General features: G+C 42.2%; 1 protein-coding gene across 2 annotated transcripts in view; it reads left to right on the forward strand.

Moving 5' to 3' along the window:
* The window catches only part of SLC4A8 (solute carrier family 4 member 8), an 86,238-nt gene that overhangs the window by 50,476 nt on the left and 20,128 nt on the right, over positions 1–15,634 (forward strand). For both annotated transcript variants that reach the window (XM_020966231.2, XM_020966230.2), the window contains exons 12-16: positions 4,308–4,482; positions 5,960–6,093; positions 7,416–7,661; positions 12,707–12,812; positions 13,791–13,952. In XM_020966231.2, coding sequence (XP_020821890.1) covers positions 4,308–4,482; positions 5,960–6,093; positions 7,416–7,661; positions 12,707–12,812; positions 13,791–13,952 — 823 coding nt within the window. The remainder of the gene's footprint in view (positions 1–4,307; positions 4,483–5,959; positions 6,094–7,415; positions 7,662–12,706; positions 12,813–13,790; positions 13,953–15,634) is intronic.

Genomic DNA, 15,634 nt, shown 5'->3' on the forward strand with positions numbered 1-15,634 from the left:
AGAGGGCATCTAGGAGATGATCTCTCCAATGGGAACAATGCATTTCTAGTTCAAGACTGAGCCTTAGCAGGAAGAGGAAAAGAAACAGGAAAATGGCCCTACATGGCTAATGAGCTTCTCCAGAGAGGAAAATTAGGACTGTCCCAGGAAACAGCATGTCTCTTTTGTGTTATAGTAGAAAGAACAATGGATTCAGTCAGAAGACCTGGATTCAAATTCCAGCTCTGCTACTTGAATCACTTTGGGCAAATCATATCAGAAAACTCTTGGGGTCTCAATTTAGTCATTGTAATCCGGGTCAAAGTGGGGAGTCTAGGGCTGATCTAGAGTATCTTTAAGGTCCCTTCTAGCACTGCATTCTGTAATGTATGAGAAGACAACATGGTATGGTGGAAGTGTGTCAACTTGGGAGGCCAAGGACCTAGGCTGAAACCCCACCATTTGTGGTTACCATCTATGTGACTTTGGGCAAGTCACTTAACTTCCCTGGGCCTTATTTTACTCATAGGCAAAATGAGGGGAGTGGTCTAGTTGTAGTGCCTTCCAGCTCTAGAGGCACCTCTGATGTCCTCCCTTGTTAGTAAGGGAGGTGCCTCCTAGGCTGAGTGAAAGTAGACTTGAAGGAGTCCTGGAATCAGGAAGATGTTTTTCCCTCAAGTGGGAAGGCTGTGAGAAAATATGGTATCACAGGGAGGTGTGACAATCAGTAGTACCCCTGCCCCAGCCTCCCCAAAGAGGCAAGTCTTCCCCAGAGTGTGAGTGCCATGGATGGAGGAAGAGCTGTAACATTTGCAGGTCAAATAGACCCTTGCCTCAGGGCACTGAAACTTAGTGAAAAAGTTTAAATAATGATTTTAAAAGACCACGAAATTTAATGATTTGTTACATTTAGATTTTGGCAGTCACTCTTTTATCAGCGTAGAAACTAGTTAGCAAGAATGATTAGTTAGACTAGGAAGCTGCTCTAGGGCATGCCTCCTCCCCCTGCTAATTTTGGTACCAGGCTAACTTTTTCTTTTCGCAGCAGTTTTGTGATGTCCTAGGGTCTTTCTCTCCCTATACAGGGTGGTGTCTCAGGATTTTTCCCACAAATCAGTAGTGCCCAGGTTTTCCTCCTGTCACTTGTTCATTTGGGACCCATTTAATACTATTTGACCCAGAAGCTGAATGTACTAGTTCTAGCTCCAGGCTAGAATCCCATTCAAGGAGATTGGCCTTGGTGAGGAGTTTCTGAATAGGGGCCACACTTTAAGTGGAAATTTTTACCAAAAATCCCTGACTTTCATTTTATTTTCCCCTTCCTATCTCTGCTCTACTAACTCTTTGTACCATTAGTACAAGCTTGTCATTTCTTTTCATACATGTTCCATTCTTTGAAACACATGGAAACTCAGTGGAATTGCCAGGAGAGGAGACAAAGAGGCAGGCAGGAGTATGCAGTTAACAGGTAGTGTCCCTGTATAGGTGCATTAAGTACCTTGGTTGGAGGGGAGGTCTTTGAGGGTGGAAGTAGGATAAGCTCTCTGGGAAAGGAGTTCCCAGGAAAAGGAGAAATCTGTGAAATAGTTGCACTAAAAAGGGTGGATGGGAAGTCTCTGAGACATGATCTTTTCTTAAGTTGAGAAGTCTCTTGGGTCCTGGGAAGGATCCATTCTAGGGCCGGTGGTCCTGGATTGATCATAGTTTATTGGTTGGTATGTTAGGGTATAGTACTAGGTTTGGGGCTTCTGTTCTAAAATTGTGGGCTGCCCATATGCCAAATATTGGATTTAGGAAGAATATGACATGTGCCAATGTCAAATACTTATTTGATTGGTTTAGAAACAAAAAAGAAAGGATTAATCAGTGATCTTCCTCCAGAGGTGCCATTTGGTACCAGAAAAAGAAGATGGCAGAGGTATGGCCCACTAACCTCTATTTACTCATTAATTGTCAACTTCCTGTGAGAATTTTGGGGACCAGTGGATTGGATACCAATGGTAGAGTGAAGCTAGGAATTCAGAAATAAGATTGAAAGTGAAAAACGTAACTGCACATCAAACCGCATGTTGACGTGAACATTAGATCCATCATGTTCTTAATCACCAAGCCCAGGGTCTGACCTCCTTTCTCTCAAATTCAAATCTATTTTATGGGAGTTCTCCTAGACTGTCAATATTTGATAATTCTGGTACTGAAAGAAAAGATTGTCCCTGATCTTTCCCGTTTTACTTTTGGCGAAAGACCTCCAGAAACCTGGCCATCTACTGCAGTCACTTTGCATTTTTGTACCATAAGATGCATGAGTGTGCAAATTTAATGCCATTTTTACCAACTTTAGAAAGCATGGACACTTTGTGTTGCCCCACTTCCATTATATGACCTGGGGACAAAATGGAATATTAAGAATGGAGTCGGAAGTTGAAAACCACAGCCAACTCCTGAGTTAGACCATAACTCTGTCAGCATCTTAGTAGGGAAGACAGAAGTCTGGTGGGATATCTCTGTTCTCGTAAAGAACAGATGAGAAGACATGGGAGAGAGACTGGCAAGTGGGGATCACAGATCCCTCTGCCCCAGACCAGGGAGGGTTCTTTTAGAAGGTTGCCCTGGGCAGATTCATGTCTTGCGTTGGAGACACCAGTTCTGGAAAAGAAATCAAGCACAACGGGCTTTCTAAAAAATGGTCTTTCCCTCAGACAGGCCTCATCCAAACCAGTCTATGTGATTGGGCAACTACCATGGAAGGAGTTCCCCTCCTGTGGGCTACAGTACGTAATGACTGTTTGTGCTGTGAGCGTTCTCCTTGGTGTCCAGTGAGGGGTTTCATGCCAAAAGCCAGGGCTGTTCCTAGACAGGAGCAGAGCTAGAACAGCTTACACCAGATGTCTCTCTCTCTCCCCCCAACATTTTCATACAAGTGAAATCCCGTTCCAATGACCATCAGAGGCAGCTTCAAACAGGAAGGGCAGCAACAGCACTGTGAGACTCTCAAGAGGGGCGGGGCACCAGGGCTGCTCAAGAGTTAATTGTTAAATTTTTGCACAGTGGAAATCAGCAAATACTGTAACTCAGGGCTTGATTGATTGTTTGGTTGATTAAGTCTAGACTTAAGAAAATGATGGGGAAACCATTAATGGTGTAGATTAAATTTAAAAGCTTGTCTTGTTACATCTGAGAGCTGGTTGTTAAACATTTACCAGCACACCCAGTGTGGTTCATATAAATGTTTTGTCTGAAGCAATGGATTATTTTGAGAGACTTTTTCTGGGATGGTGCCCTTTAGTCCATGACTGTTCAAGGGCAGAGAAGACTTGTTTGTAGTATAGAGCAGTTGTCCTGAAGTATCAAGTATGAAGGGTGGGGAAAGGGAAGGGAATTAGCATTTATTAAGTGCTTACTATGTGCCAAGCACTTTACAAATGTTATCTCATTTACCCTGTAAGGTAGGTATTGTTATTTTCCCCATTTTACAGATGAGGAAACTGAGGCAAATGGGTTTAGTGACTTGTCCAAGATCACACAGCTAGTGTTTGAGGCCAGATTTGAACTCAGGTCTTCCTGACTTCAGGTCCACTGCATCACAAGTTGTGGGAAAGGCAAATAACTGTCTGACTTCTTATCTTTGGAGTCTAAATTGATTACTCAGCATGGGGACAGGCCATGGCCTAAATGAAGTTCTTAGCTAGAGGTAAAGGAGAGGAATGGTCCTGATGTGGGCCTCTGGCTCAGAGCTTTCCCCATTCCAGAAGATTGTCTGGGAGTGACAGTACCTGTTCAGCAGCCTTGGGGCAGGGAGGCAGCCCCGAGGCTTCCATTTGGACGTGTGTAACCCTGCTGGTCCTCTAGGGCTGGTGTAGTCTCTTTATCACCCCTTGCTTTTGTCCCTCTGCCATTTTCTGCCATACCTTTACAGTCTTTCAGGTTCTTATTACAGCTCAGTTATTATTACATAAGCTTTATTTTTCCTTTTGCACATGCTCAATCTTTAGAGATTAGGTGGCACGCACACACACACACATACACACACACACACACACTTTGCAATTGTGAGGCACAGTTTAAATTCTGCATTGGGAAGCTGATGCTTGCTTTCCTATAGATTGCTAATCAGTCTCAGGATAGCCATTAATCCTGCTGCTGGTAGAACATGTGATGACCCAGAAGCAACATCTTGCTTTGGGAACCAAAAATGCCAAGATGGTGACTTAACTCTTAGGACATTAGAAGTGATTTGAGATTTGTGCTACTCAAGTATCGTCTTCCTGGGAGGGTGAACACGAGGATCGTTGGTTTGTCTAAGGAGGCCGTCTTCTCTGTTTCTGCAGGCTTTTTGGGGGTTTAATGCTGGATATAAAGCGGAAGGCCCCTTGGTACTGGAGTGACTATCGAGATGCCCTGAGTTTACAGTGTCTGGCCTCTTTTCTGTTCCTGTATTGTGCCTGCATGTCACCTGTGATCACCTTTGGGGGATTGCTTGGAGAAGCAACTGAGGGACGAATAGTAAGACCTTTCATCAACGATAATGACTTTGATAATGATAAAGAATGTGATGGTGGGAGCCCGCCTTGAGATACAGGATTAGGGGATGTGAGTTCTTGCCCTGGTTTTGCCAATTAATCACTTGGCAAGTCATTGGATTTCTGGATTTCATTTTCCTCTATACAACAGGGAGAACAATCTCAGCCCTTCCAGGAATGACAGGAGATTAAAAAAGATGATCAGTATGAAAGTGATCTGCAGGTATTAAAGACGTAGAAATACAAGGGATTATAGTCATCTTTTCCTCTTTTGTTTTCAGTTATCCACAACAAATTTTTAATTCCTAGTTGATTTCTGACTCTTCTGGGCCAACTCCCCATGTTGTTGACATATAGTAAATGGTGTATATGTGCGTGTGTGTGTGTGTGTGTGTGTGTGTGTGTGTGTATAGTATAGGGAGTGTCATTTATTTTTAATGTTAGCTTAACCAAACATAATTAAAAAGGGAAAGTTGTTGTCAGAACAGAAGTCCCATGGAAAACGCCCAGCCTTTGTTCCAATGACAAATCAAAGTAATTTGGAAATTATTTGCTGCTTTGTATCTTATATGCCTTGGGGCAGCTAGATAATACAGAGAACTGAGTGCTGGGCCTGGGGAGACTCCTGTTCCCGAGTTCAAATCTGGCCTCAGACACTTAACTCTGTGACCCTGGGCAAGTCATTTAACCTGCCTGCCTCAGTTTCCTCATCTGTAAAATGAGTTGGAGAAAGAAATGGCAAGCTACTCCAGTATCTTTGCCAAGAAAACCACAAATGGGATCCTAAAGAGTCAGACACAAATGAAAACTACTTAACAATAACATCTTATCTGCCACTACTACTCTCTATTCATATACATGCAATGAGAGTTTATTGTATTGGTATTATTAACTCTAGTTAACATTTATATAATTTATTTAGAACTGATATTTATCTTTAGCAATTGCTTCCATTTTTTTTTTTGCTAGAGTGGTGGGCTCATCGAAATGCCACAGTGTCCCAACTTAACAAACAATACTTCCTAGTGTAGGAGTGAATATTATGTTCTTTAATAACAGTCTCAAAAGATATTTATATACTTTGATTGCGTGATGCCTCAAGAAGACTCCCGGGAGAAACTTTGTCACCTTACACTAGAGTTTCAGGTGACTGACTCAGCCTGACAGCTGCATAGCATGGACAATAATATTGTGTTCACATTTTTTTAAAAGAGAATTGAATTAAGCCATTGCTCAAGCAAGTACAGAGAGATGGATGAACTTGGGCACCTGAATTATTAAAGGGAGAGCGTTTTACGCAGGGAAGGATTAGACAGTTTGTACACATTACTTTTGGTAAGGTGAAATGCAAGCAAATGACTTTTAAGACACATAGAAAGTCTGTGTAAGTAGAGTAGATAGGATAATGTTGCCATTTATTGATCTGATATGGAATCAGTGATGAATTTTGTTCCTTGCAGAGTGCAATTGAATCTTTATTTGGAGCCTCGATGACTGGAATAGCCTATTCTCTGTTTGCGGGGCAGGCTCTCACTATCCTGGGGAGCACTGGGCCGGTGCTCGTGTTTGAAAAGATTTTGTTCAAGTTCTGCAAGTAAGGCCTTCCTTTTTTCAGAAAACCTGAAGTTGTGTGGTTTAGTGACTAGGCCAAATTCCAGGACCTTGGGTAAAAAAAGATGAGAAAGTAAAGGACAGCACTTGTAATTTCAAGTTCAAATACTAGTCCTGGGCCCTATGACCTAATGAAAGATGTCCCCTTAGCGCACCAGCTCACTGTTGGATAGCTCTAAGCAGGAGACCCTAATTAGACAGCTATCCTCCTTCTTAAAGAATCCTACAACGTTTCTCCGTGATTATTCCACTGAACTGAGAGTCAGAGAGTCCCAGCTTTGTATCATGAGCCCTGTAACCACCGCCAAGTCACCAGACTTCTCTGTGGTTTGGGAAATCGGACTCAGAAAAAGGAAGACCCAGGTTCCAATCCTAACTATCTGACCTTAAGCAAGTTATTTAATCTTTTTGAGTCTCAGTTTCCTCATCTGTAAAATGTGGATATGAATAGCATGATGCACATAAAATTCTACAAAAACCTTAAAGCACTCTTAAGTGTGAGATAATAACAGGAGTGGTAGTGCTGGCATCTACCTCTTTCACTAGGTGTTCATAAAGATCAGGTAGGATAATTTATGTAAATTCTTTTACAAACCTACAAGTGCAACATAAAAGGCAGCTGTTTTAATAGTCAAGAAATTCTCCCTATGTCAAACCTGAATCCCTTTACTTATAACTTCCCATCGTGTGGTGAGGGCACTATCAATAAGGTCATTCTCCCTATCTTCTCTCACCCTGCGCACACTTTAATTTATGTGTATCAGAGATGGGAGAGTAGAGTCCCTCTGCCTCCCTCTGAAGAGAGGGACCAGGGCTGGCTGCTTCCTTATCCCTGCCAGGTTCATTAGAGATCACCATCTAATAAAGTAGGAGGGAGAGGCCATGTGGTGAAGTAGATACACAGTTGTTCTCAGGGTCAAGAAGAGCAGGGTCTCTGCAGCATGAGCTGTGAGCAAAGTGGGCAAATCATTTCAGGCTCAGTGCTCTCTCACACAGCTCTCTCAGGCTTAGAATTGTAAAGGAGTGGTTGCTCTGTGCTGGTAGAGGGAGTTTTCTCACTAGTAGCTCACTATATATCAATGAAATCCTGGTAGGGACCAAACAAAAATGTAGAATGAGAAGTACTGTTCAAGATAAGAAATGTCTCTTCCCTCCCTCAGTGTCACATACCACCCGAACCTGATCTTTGTGAGTCAAGTAGAACATGTGAAGTAAACCAGGGCTGGATTTCTGAGCCCTTAGCCCTTCTGTCCCTTAATTCGATGCATGCATTGGTGCTTTTGATTTATTTTGGCTTTGTTTCAGAGACTACGCCCTCTCTTACCTGTCCCTTCGAGCCTGCATTGGACTGTGGACTGCTTTCCTATGTATTGTCCTCGTGGCAACTGATGCCAGTTCTCTTGTCTGCTATATTACCCGCTTTACTGAAGAAGCATTTGCCTCATTGATTTGTATCATTTTTATCTATGAAGCAATAGAGAAATTGATCCACCTGGGGGAAACCTACCCCATCCACATGCACAGCCAACTGGATCACCTTAGCCTTTACTAGTAAGTCTGAGCTTTTTCTTATTACACAAAAAGGGTTTTGGTCTGGAGCCTGGCTGCTCCATGGTATGGCCCCTGTAAAGTAAGGTAGTGTATTTCTAGAGGCCTGTTGGGAACCAGAGTTGTAGACGCAGAAACCTTGGGGAGCAACCCCAAGTGAAGGAGTTAAGAGCCTGAATCTTGGTGGAGAAGCTGGAGAAACCAGAAGGAGTGCTGTTGTCACAGAAGGCCCCGTTTTCATTCTAGTTGTGGCATTAATTCCTTGTATGAACCACGAGCAAGTCCCTTCACACCATCTGTGAAATGAGGTGGCCTAGGGAATTTTTAAGATTGCTTTTAGCTCCAAGATTCTTTGAATTTGAGAAGCCTAAACAAATGAGGATAGGGATAATTTAATCAGTCTTTGAATATGTAGAGTAACATGGAGAACATCTATCCTCTGTTTCTCTTAAGGATAAGATGAACAAGAAAATTCTGATATTGCATTAATAGGGATTTAAATCAAGTGTTGTGGGAAAAAAAACTTCCTTAGTATAAGGATTTTTGAAATCACGGAGATAGTAAAATCCCTTTTTTTTTTGGAGAGAATATTCAACTATCTTTATTTTTTTTTTATTTTTTATTTTTTGGCAAGTGGGGTTAAGTGACTTGCCCAGGGTCACACAGCTAGCAAGTGTCAAGTGTTTGGTCTGAAGACTGATTTGAACTCGGGTCCTCCTGACTTCAGGTCCAGTGCTCTATCCACTGCGCCACCTAGCTGCCCCTCAACTATCTCTCTCTCTCTCTTTTTTTTTTTTTTTGCTTTTAGGCAATTGGGGTTAAGTGACTTGCCCAGGGTCACACAGCTAGTAAGTGTCAAGTGTTTGGTCTGAAGCCAGATTTGAACTCAGGTCCTCCTGACTTCAGGGCCAGCACTCTATCCACTGCGCCACCTAGCTGCCCCTCAACTATCTTTCTTAAAGGACCCTTTTATACCTAGGATTCTATCATTTTAGACCAGAAAGGTCTGGGAACCCAGATTGTTTACTAGACTACAACTTGAAATACTGTTGCTTCTATCACAGCTTCTTGGCTGATATGACTATTCCAAGAAACTCTCATTAGTGTTATGGGTAGTCCATGATATTCTTTATTGTTGTCTCTAGAAACTTTTGGTTCTTGAAATAATAACCAGGGAGCTTTTGGACATCTGGAAAAAATGCCCAAGTTGTTTTCCTCAAGCTCCTTCTTGAGCCTTCCCTAGTTCTGTATATTTCAAGAAACCTTAGTGATTCTCCAGTGTAACATCTTGGACTGTGCACCTCCTTAACAACATTACTGACAGATGCCCTTCCTTCTCATCTTGTTGTATTGTTCTGATGTGGGTGATCTGGATTGATGAAAGGAGGTAAAAGACACAGAAGTAGGAAGAGAAAATACAGAATTGTTAACCCTCAGAGGAGCAGTTAGCCTCACAGTGCCTGAGACTAACGGGTACAAGCTCATGAAATCATACCCACACACTGGTATACTTCCTAGTTGTTCTGTTGTCTGAGTGTGAATCTTGGGCAGCAAACATAATGTGACTGGGGCCTCTCATAGCACCTGCCAAAGTGATACGTGGGATCTTGGAGCTAAAATGTGCCTTTGAGGACTTGGAATCCAGCAACCATTGGATGAAATATTCCATATCCAGATACTATTCAACCATGTCATTTAATCATCGGGTGCTGGGGAAATCAGTATTTTTTAAGACAGCCCATACCATTGTTGAACAGTTCTTATATTAGAAAGTTTTTCCTTATGTTTAGCCAAAAGGTAAATCCCTGTTATTTCTAGTTATTGGTGCTGATTACTCCTTCTGGAGCTGCACAAAACAAATCTATTATCTCTTTAGACTACAACACATTAGACTTTTTGAAGGCCACTATCATGTCCTTCTCAAATCTTTTTTTTTTTAGGTTAAATATCCTCAGCCCCTAAACCATTCCTCATTATTCAATTCAATTCAATAAATATTTGTGTGTCAATCAATAAAAATTAAATGCCTACTATGTGCCAGGCACTGTGCTAAGTGCTGGGCATAAAGAAAGGCAAAAGACAATCCCTGCCCTCAAGAAGCTTAGAATCTAATGGAGGAGGCAATATGCAAACAAATGTATACAAAGCAAGTCATATACAGGATAAATAGAAAATAATTAAGAGGGAATGTATTGAAATTAAGAGAGATTAGGGAAGGCTTCCTGCAGAAGGTAGGATTTTAGTTGGAACTTCAAGGAAGCCTGGGAAATCAGTAGTCAGAGTGAAGGAGGTGGAGTGTTCCGGGCACGGAGGACAACCAAAGAAAATGCCTAGATCTGAAAGATGGAGTGTTTTGTTTGTGGAACAGCCAGGAAGCCAGTGTCAATGGATCGAAGAGTATATGTTGGGTAGTAAGGTGTCAAAAGACTGGAAAGGTAGGAAGGAGCTAGGTTATGAAGGGCTCTGAATGCCGAACAGAGAATTTTATATTTGATCCTGGGAGCAATGAGAAGCCAGTGGAGTTTGTTGAGTGTGGGGGGTGTGACATTGATCAGATCTGCACTTTAGGAAAATGTTTTTAGTGGTTGAATGAAGGATGAATTAGAGTTGGGAGAAATTTGTGGCAGGCAGACCCTCCAGTTGGCTATTACAATAGCCCAGGTATGAGGTGATGAGGACCTGCATGAGAGTGGTGGCTGTGTTAGAGGAGAGATGTGTTTATTGGAGAGATATTGTAAAGGTAAAATCAACAGTACTTGGCAAAAGCTTAGGTATGGAGAGTAAGAGATAGTAAGAAATCTAGGATGACTCCTAGGGCTGGAGCCTGAGGTGAGGGGTTAGGGTGGGGAAGGTTTAGGATATACTGAGTTTAAGATGTCTACTAGACATCCAGTTTGAGATGTCTAAAAGGTGATGGGGATAGAAGACTGGAGGTTAGCAGAGAGATTGGGGCAGGCTAGGAAGATCTGAGAATCATCAGCATAGAGATGGTGATTAAATCCATGGGAGCTGATGAAATCACCAAGTGAAGTAGTGTAGAGGGAGAAGAGAAGAGGGCCCATATGATGTGGTTTCCAGATGCTCTTCGGTTTGCCTGTATCACTCTTACAGAATATGGTAAAGAGCAGAGGTGTCAAACACCCCGCTGCATTCGACCTGCAACACTCAAGGAGACCTAAATCAGATGAAAATGTAATTGGGAAATATTTAACAAAATGCAAAAAAAAAAATACTACAGGACATAGGCAATATTAATATGTGGTTTTCTAAGTCAATATGTGGCCTGCAGGACCTCTAACCTCTATGTACTGTTTAGTGATCTCCATTTCTATTTGAGCTTGACTCCACAGCTATTGAGCGCACTGTGACTGTTACCTTTCTTGTTTTTAAACAAACGCAGCTGAGGTTGCATTAGTTTTTAACAGCAATGCTATATTCTTGTTGGTTCATCCTGAGTTTGGGGTCAACTAGGAGCTCTGTATTTTTATCACATAAAAAAGCCAGTTTTCCTCTATCCTTTACTTCGCTGCTTGATTTTTTTTTAACCAAAGGGAGGGACATGATATTGTTTAAAATAAAATTTTATTGATATATTGTGTTTTTACATCACCTACATTTCCCATTATATTCTGTCCTCCACCTCCCTAAGAGCAATGTGTCTGTTATATGTTCGTTGTTTAGTCATTCAGTCATGTCTGATTATTTGTGACCCCAGTTTGAGGGTTTTCTTGGCATAGACACTGGAGTGGTTTGCCATTTCCTTCTCTAGCTTGTTTTACAGATAAGGAAACAGAGGCAAGCTGGAGTAAGTGACTTGCCCAAGATCACACAGTAAGTATCTGAGGACGGGTTTGAACTCAAGAAGATGAGTCTTCCTGACTGCAGGCCTGTTGCTGTATCCACTGTGACACCCAGGTGCCCCAGAGCAATATATACCTTACAACAAAAAATTAAAAAAGAGGGAAAAAGCAGTTAAGCAAAACAAATCAACATATTGAAAAAGTTTCGCGGTATTTTCAGCGCTCCACACCCATAGTCTGCTGCTTCTGGAGAGAAGCCAAGGGAAGGGCTTTCTTATTCTTCTTCCTGGGGACCTGACTTGGCAATTTGCAATTTGCAGTTTTCAGAGTCGATTGCTTTGTCCTTGTTCTTCCCATCTCCATTATTGTAGTCACTGTGCATGTAATTCTCCCGGTTCTGCTTGTTTTACTTCCCCTAAGTCTTCCCATGCTTCTCAGTAATTCATCCTAGTCATTGTTTCTCATGGCACAGTAACGTTCCATTCCATTCATGTGCCGCAGTTTGACTAGCCATTTGCCAATGGATGAACATCTTCTTTGTCCTGCTTTTAAAAAGTGCTTTTAGGAATGTGGTGATATAGGGGGAACAATTTGATCCCTTTGGAATATATTCCTAGCCCATGAATCTCTGGTACACTTATTTTTAAAAATAAATTTTATTGATTTCCTTTGTTCTTATGCCATGTTCATTTTCTGCTATAGCTCTCCCTCTTACAGTACTAACTCTAACTAACAATACTAACATGCCAGTACTGAATCCTCTCTTATCACAAATTTAAAAACAGTTAAGCAGCAATAATTGATACAGTAACCACACCTAATAGCTTAGTCAGCAATTGGCCCACATAGCTAGGCTGGGTGACCCTAGGCAAGTCCCTTCTGTTTGCCCCAGTTTACCCAATTCTAAAGTAGGAATAATAACAGCACCTACATCCCAGGGTTGTCGTGAGGATCAGCTGAGGTAACACTTGTAACGTACTTAAAGGCATAGTGCCAGGCACGTGTTAGGCACTATGTAAAGGGCTATTCCCTCCCTCCCTAATAGCAGATCTTTACGTATATTGCCATTAAATGTCACTTTCGCTTCTTGAGAGCTTTTGGAATTCTGATTTGGTCATTCATGTTGGCTTTCTGTCCAGGGCGTATTTGACAAACCTGCTCTCTATTTCTTTATTCAAGTCACTGAAGCCTATGCATTATTTCTTATGTTGATGCTTTCTCCCTAAAATCTCTTCCATTTGCTCCTAGTTGCAGGTGTACTATCCCAAAGGACCCCAGCAATCACACACTGCAGTATTGGAAGGACCATAACATTGTGGCAGCGGAAACCAGTTGGGCCAACCTGACCGTCACTGTAAGCCGAGGAGCAGCTGAGCTGCCAGCTGTCAAATATACCAGCAGGGCAAGCTCTGGATTTAATTGAAAGAGAGGAAATAGGGTCACCCTCAGTTGGATTTCTTTCTTGGGGGGAAAAGCTTTATTAATTATTCATGATGCCTTCTCCCTTTTAAGACCAGGAGGACATGATCATATAGCTCTTTTCGAAGCAGAGGGGAGAATGTGCATCTCTCTCTCTGGGATTCTTTCCTTTTTGCAGGAATATTATTAGGGTAGCTATAGCGGCTTGCATAACTCAGCCATTTAAGGACTTCCTAGTTTGGTTTTGCCATTTGGATGTATTTTGCTTAGGGAGGGAGAAGAATGGGAGACGGAAGGCCCTTGTACCAGCCTGCTAATCCTATATTTAGGAGAGAAATGGGTACATTCTTTATTACCTGTCCCTTTGAAGTATTCCAGTAAACAAAAGATAACAGGGATAGTTAATCCCTTATATTCCCTGTATTCTTTTTTGTCTTGGCAATATAGCTAATGAACTATAGCCCTGGCATAAGCTCTCTAGAGTACTTTACCAGTGATTTCAGGCGTAGCTCTAGCTATTGGCAGATATTAGATTGCTTCTCAGCAATCCTACAAGGCAGCCATCCATGCACTGACACTCCCCTCCATTCCACATCTTCTCATTAACCCCTGTTACCCAATGGGGTAGCAACTGCATGAGAAGGTGAAATACATGCCAATGGCAACCTGTATTCTGCAGCAGCAGTGAGGGAAAGATGGCCAATGGAAAGAGGGATGGGTAGTAAATGATGATGTTGGCAAGCTGCAGATGGCAGCGTGTCCTGTAGGCCAGCAGAGGTGAGGATGCTGTTTAGAATGAGGAGGCTGCATTTCTGGGGGATGGAGGCAGATAAATCTTCATCCTAACTTCAGTGCTTGTTTTATGGGCTAACTTGTATAGGCCGTTAATCATTTGGGATGTTTGTTTCCTCAGGAGTGTCAGGAAATGCACGGAGAATTCACCGGATCTGCCTGCGGTCGCCATGGACCTTATACACCTGATGTGCTCTTCTGGTCCTGTATTCTCTTTTTCACAACCTTCATCCTCTCTAGCACATTAAAGACATTTAAGACAAGCCACTATTTTCCAACCAGAGTAGGTAGCTGGTTTCTTAGATCATTCAAATTTACATTCAACCAGGATGTTCATTCTGGGCAAAAAATTAATTCCGCCTTATGTTCTAAAGTCGAGTCAGCGGACGACAGCCTGCTCTCAGCCTCCATTCACCACTCACCCCTTGTAGCTTGCTGATCACGTTCTGGGGGTGTGAGTGTACATAGGGGGAGGGGGAGAATGGGAGCAGATGTCCTATGCTGCGCAACAATGTTCTCTTCTAATGGTCTTCTATCTGTTCTGTGTCCTCAAAGAGTTTTAGTGAGGATGAATGAATTAATCTGTATACATGGTTTGCTTTTAAAGTAGATTGGTGTTTTCTGTGGTCTGAAGACAACTGTGCTCCTCTCCAGCCATGCATGCTTTGGCTCCATGGAGAAGTGATCTTGCTTATAGACATAAAATAACGAGATTTAACTGATTTATTAAAAAGTTCCTTCCAGCTCTAAGGCCTATGAAATCCAATTGGCATGCAATACAAGCTAGCATAGAATTCAGTGCTAAATTGAGTGACCTAGAGTGCTCTAGGAGTTCAGAGGACAGGGAAATCAGTGAGGAGTGTATTAGGCAAAAAAGGCTTCCTGGAGGTGGTGGGGCTTTGGTTAGGCACTGAAGGATTTGGACAGGCTAGTTTTCCAGAAAGGGCTGAACAGAACACTGAATCCAGAACACTGCAATGTTCAGGGATTCTCATAGGAGTGGCTGAGTTTCAGAGCTGTTAGTGAATGTATATCATTGCAATAGAAAGTTGTGCTGTCTAATGGAAAGAGCTCTGGGCTGGGAGCCAGAGGACCTGAGTTTGAATCTGACTCTGCCACTTACTGGCTGAATGACTATGGAGAAGTTATTTAAACTTTTTGTGCCTCTGTCTCCTCATTTGTAAAATGAGGATACTTGACCTTCTAAGGTTATTGTGAGTAAAATGCTTTGTAACTGTGGTGAACCAACATTAAGTTCACATTAGAGTACAGGATTCTTCCCAATATGGCAGCATGAGTAGAAGTAGACCAGCCCATATTTCTCACAATTATTCTATTGAGGTAGGAAACACAGCATCAAACCAAGGAGGAAAAGTGATAGTAAATGCATTTTCCCAGTTTAGGTCCAAAGAAAGAGACAGCCAAAAGCCTCTCAGCATGAGTGTAGGGGTAGTAGCCAGCATTTAAATAGCTCTTTACGGTTCTAAAGAACTTTACAAATACCTCACTCGATCCTCACAGTAATCCTGGGAGGTAGGTGCTATTATTATTCCCATTTTATAAATGAAGAAACTGAGGCAGACAGAGGTTAAGTAATTTTAGTTTGCCCGGGCTCACAGCTAGTAAGTATCTGAGGCCGGATTTGAACCCAGGTCTTCCTGCCTCCAGGTACAGCTCTCTATCCACTGCCTGGCCTAGGAAGAAATATCACAGAATCCTTTCAGCAAGAATAACAGCCAGCTATAGAACTCATTATAGCTTATGGTTAAATGTAAATACTGATCTGCAAAGAATCATTCGCAGGCCTTATTGCTGTTACTGAAATAACTCCTGGTTATGTAATCCGAGTATCGTGTGAGTATTTCTTCTCATCCAAGAGTGTCTAGATAGCCACTGGGTGAATGATCTGGTAAATAACTCCCTCTTTCCATATACACACAGGCTAATTTATCCGTGGCCTAACCT

This window comes from Phascolarctos cinereus, unplaced genomic scaffold, assembly GCF_003287225.1.
Source record: "Phascolarctos cinereus isolate Bilbo 61053 unplaced genomic scaffold, phaCin_HiC Scaffold_1;HRSCAF=81, whole genome shotgun sequence".
Taxonomy (NCBI): Eukaryota; Metazoa; Chordata; class Mammalia; order Diprotodontia; family Phascolarctidae; genus Phascolarctos; species Phascolarctos cinereus.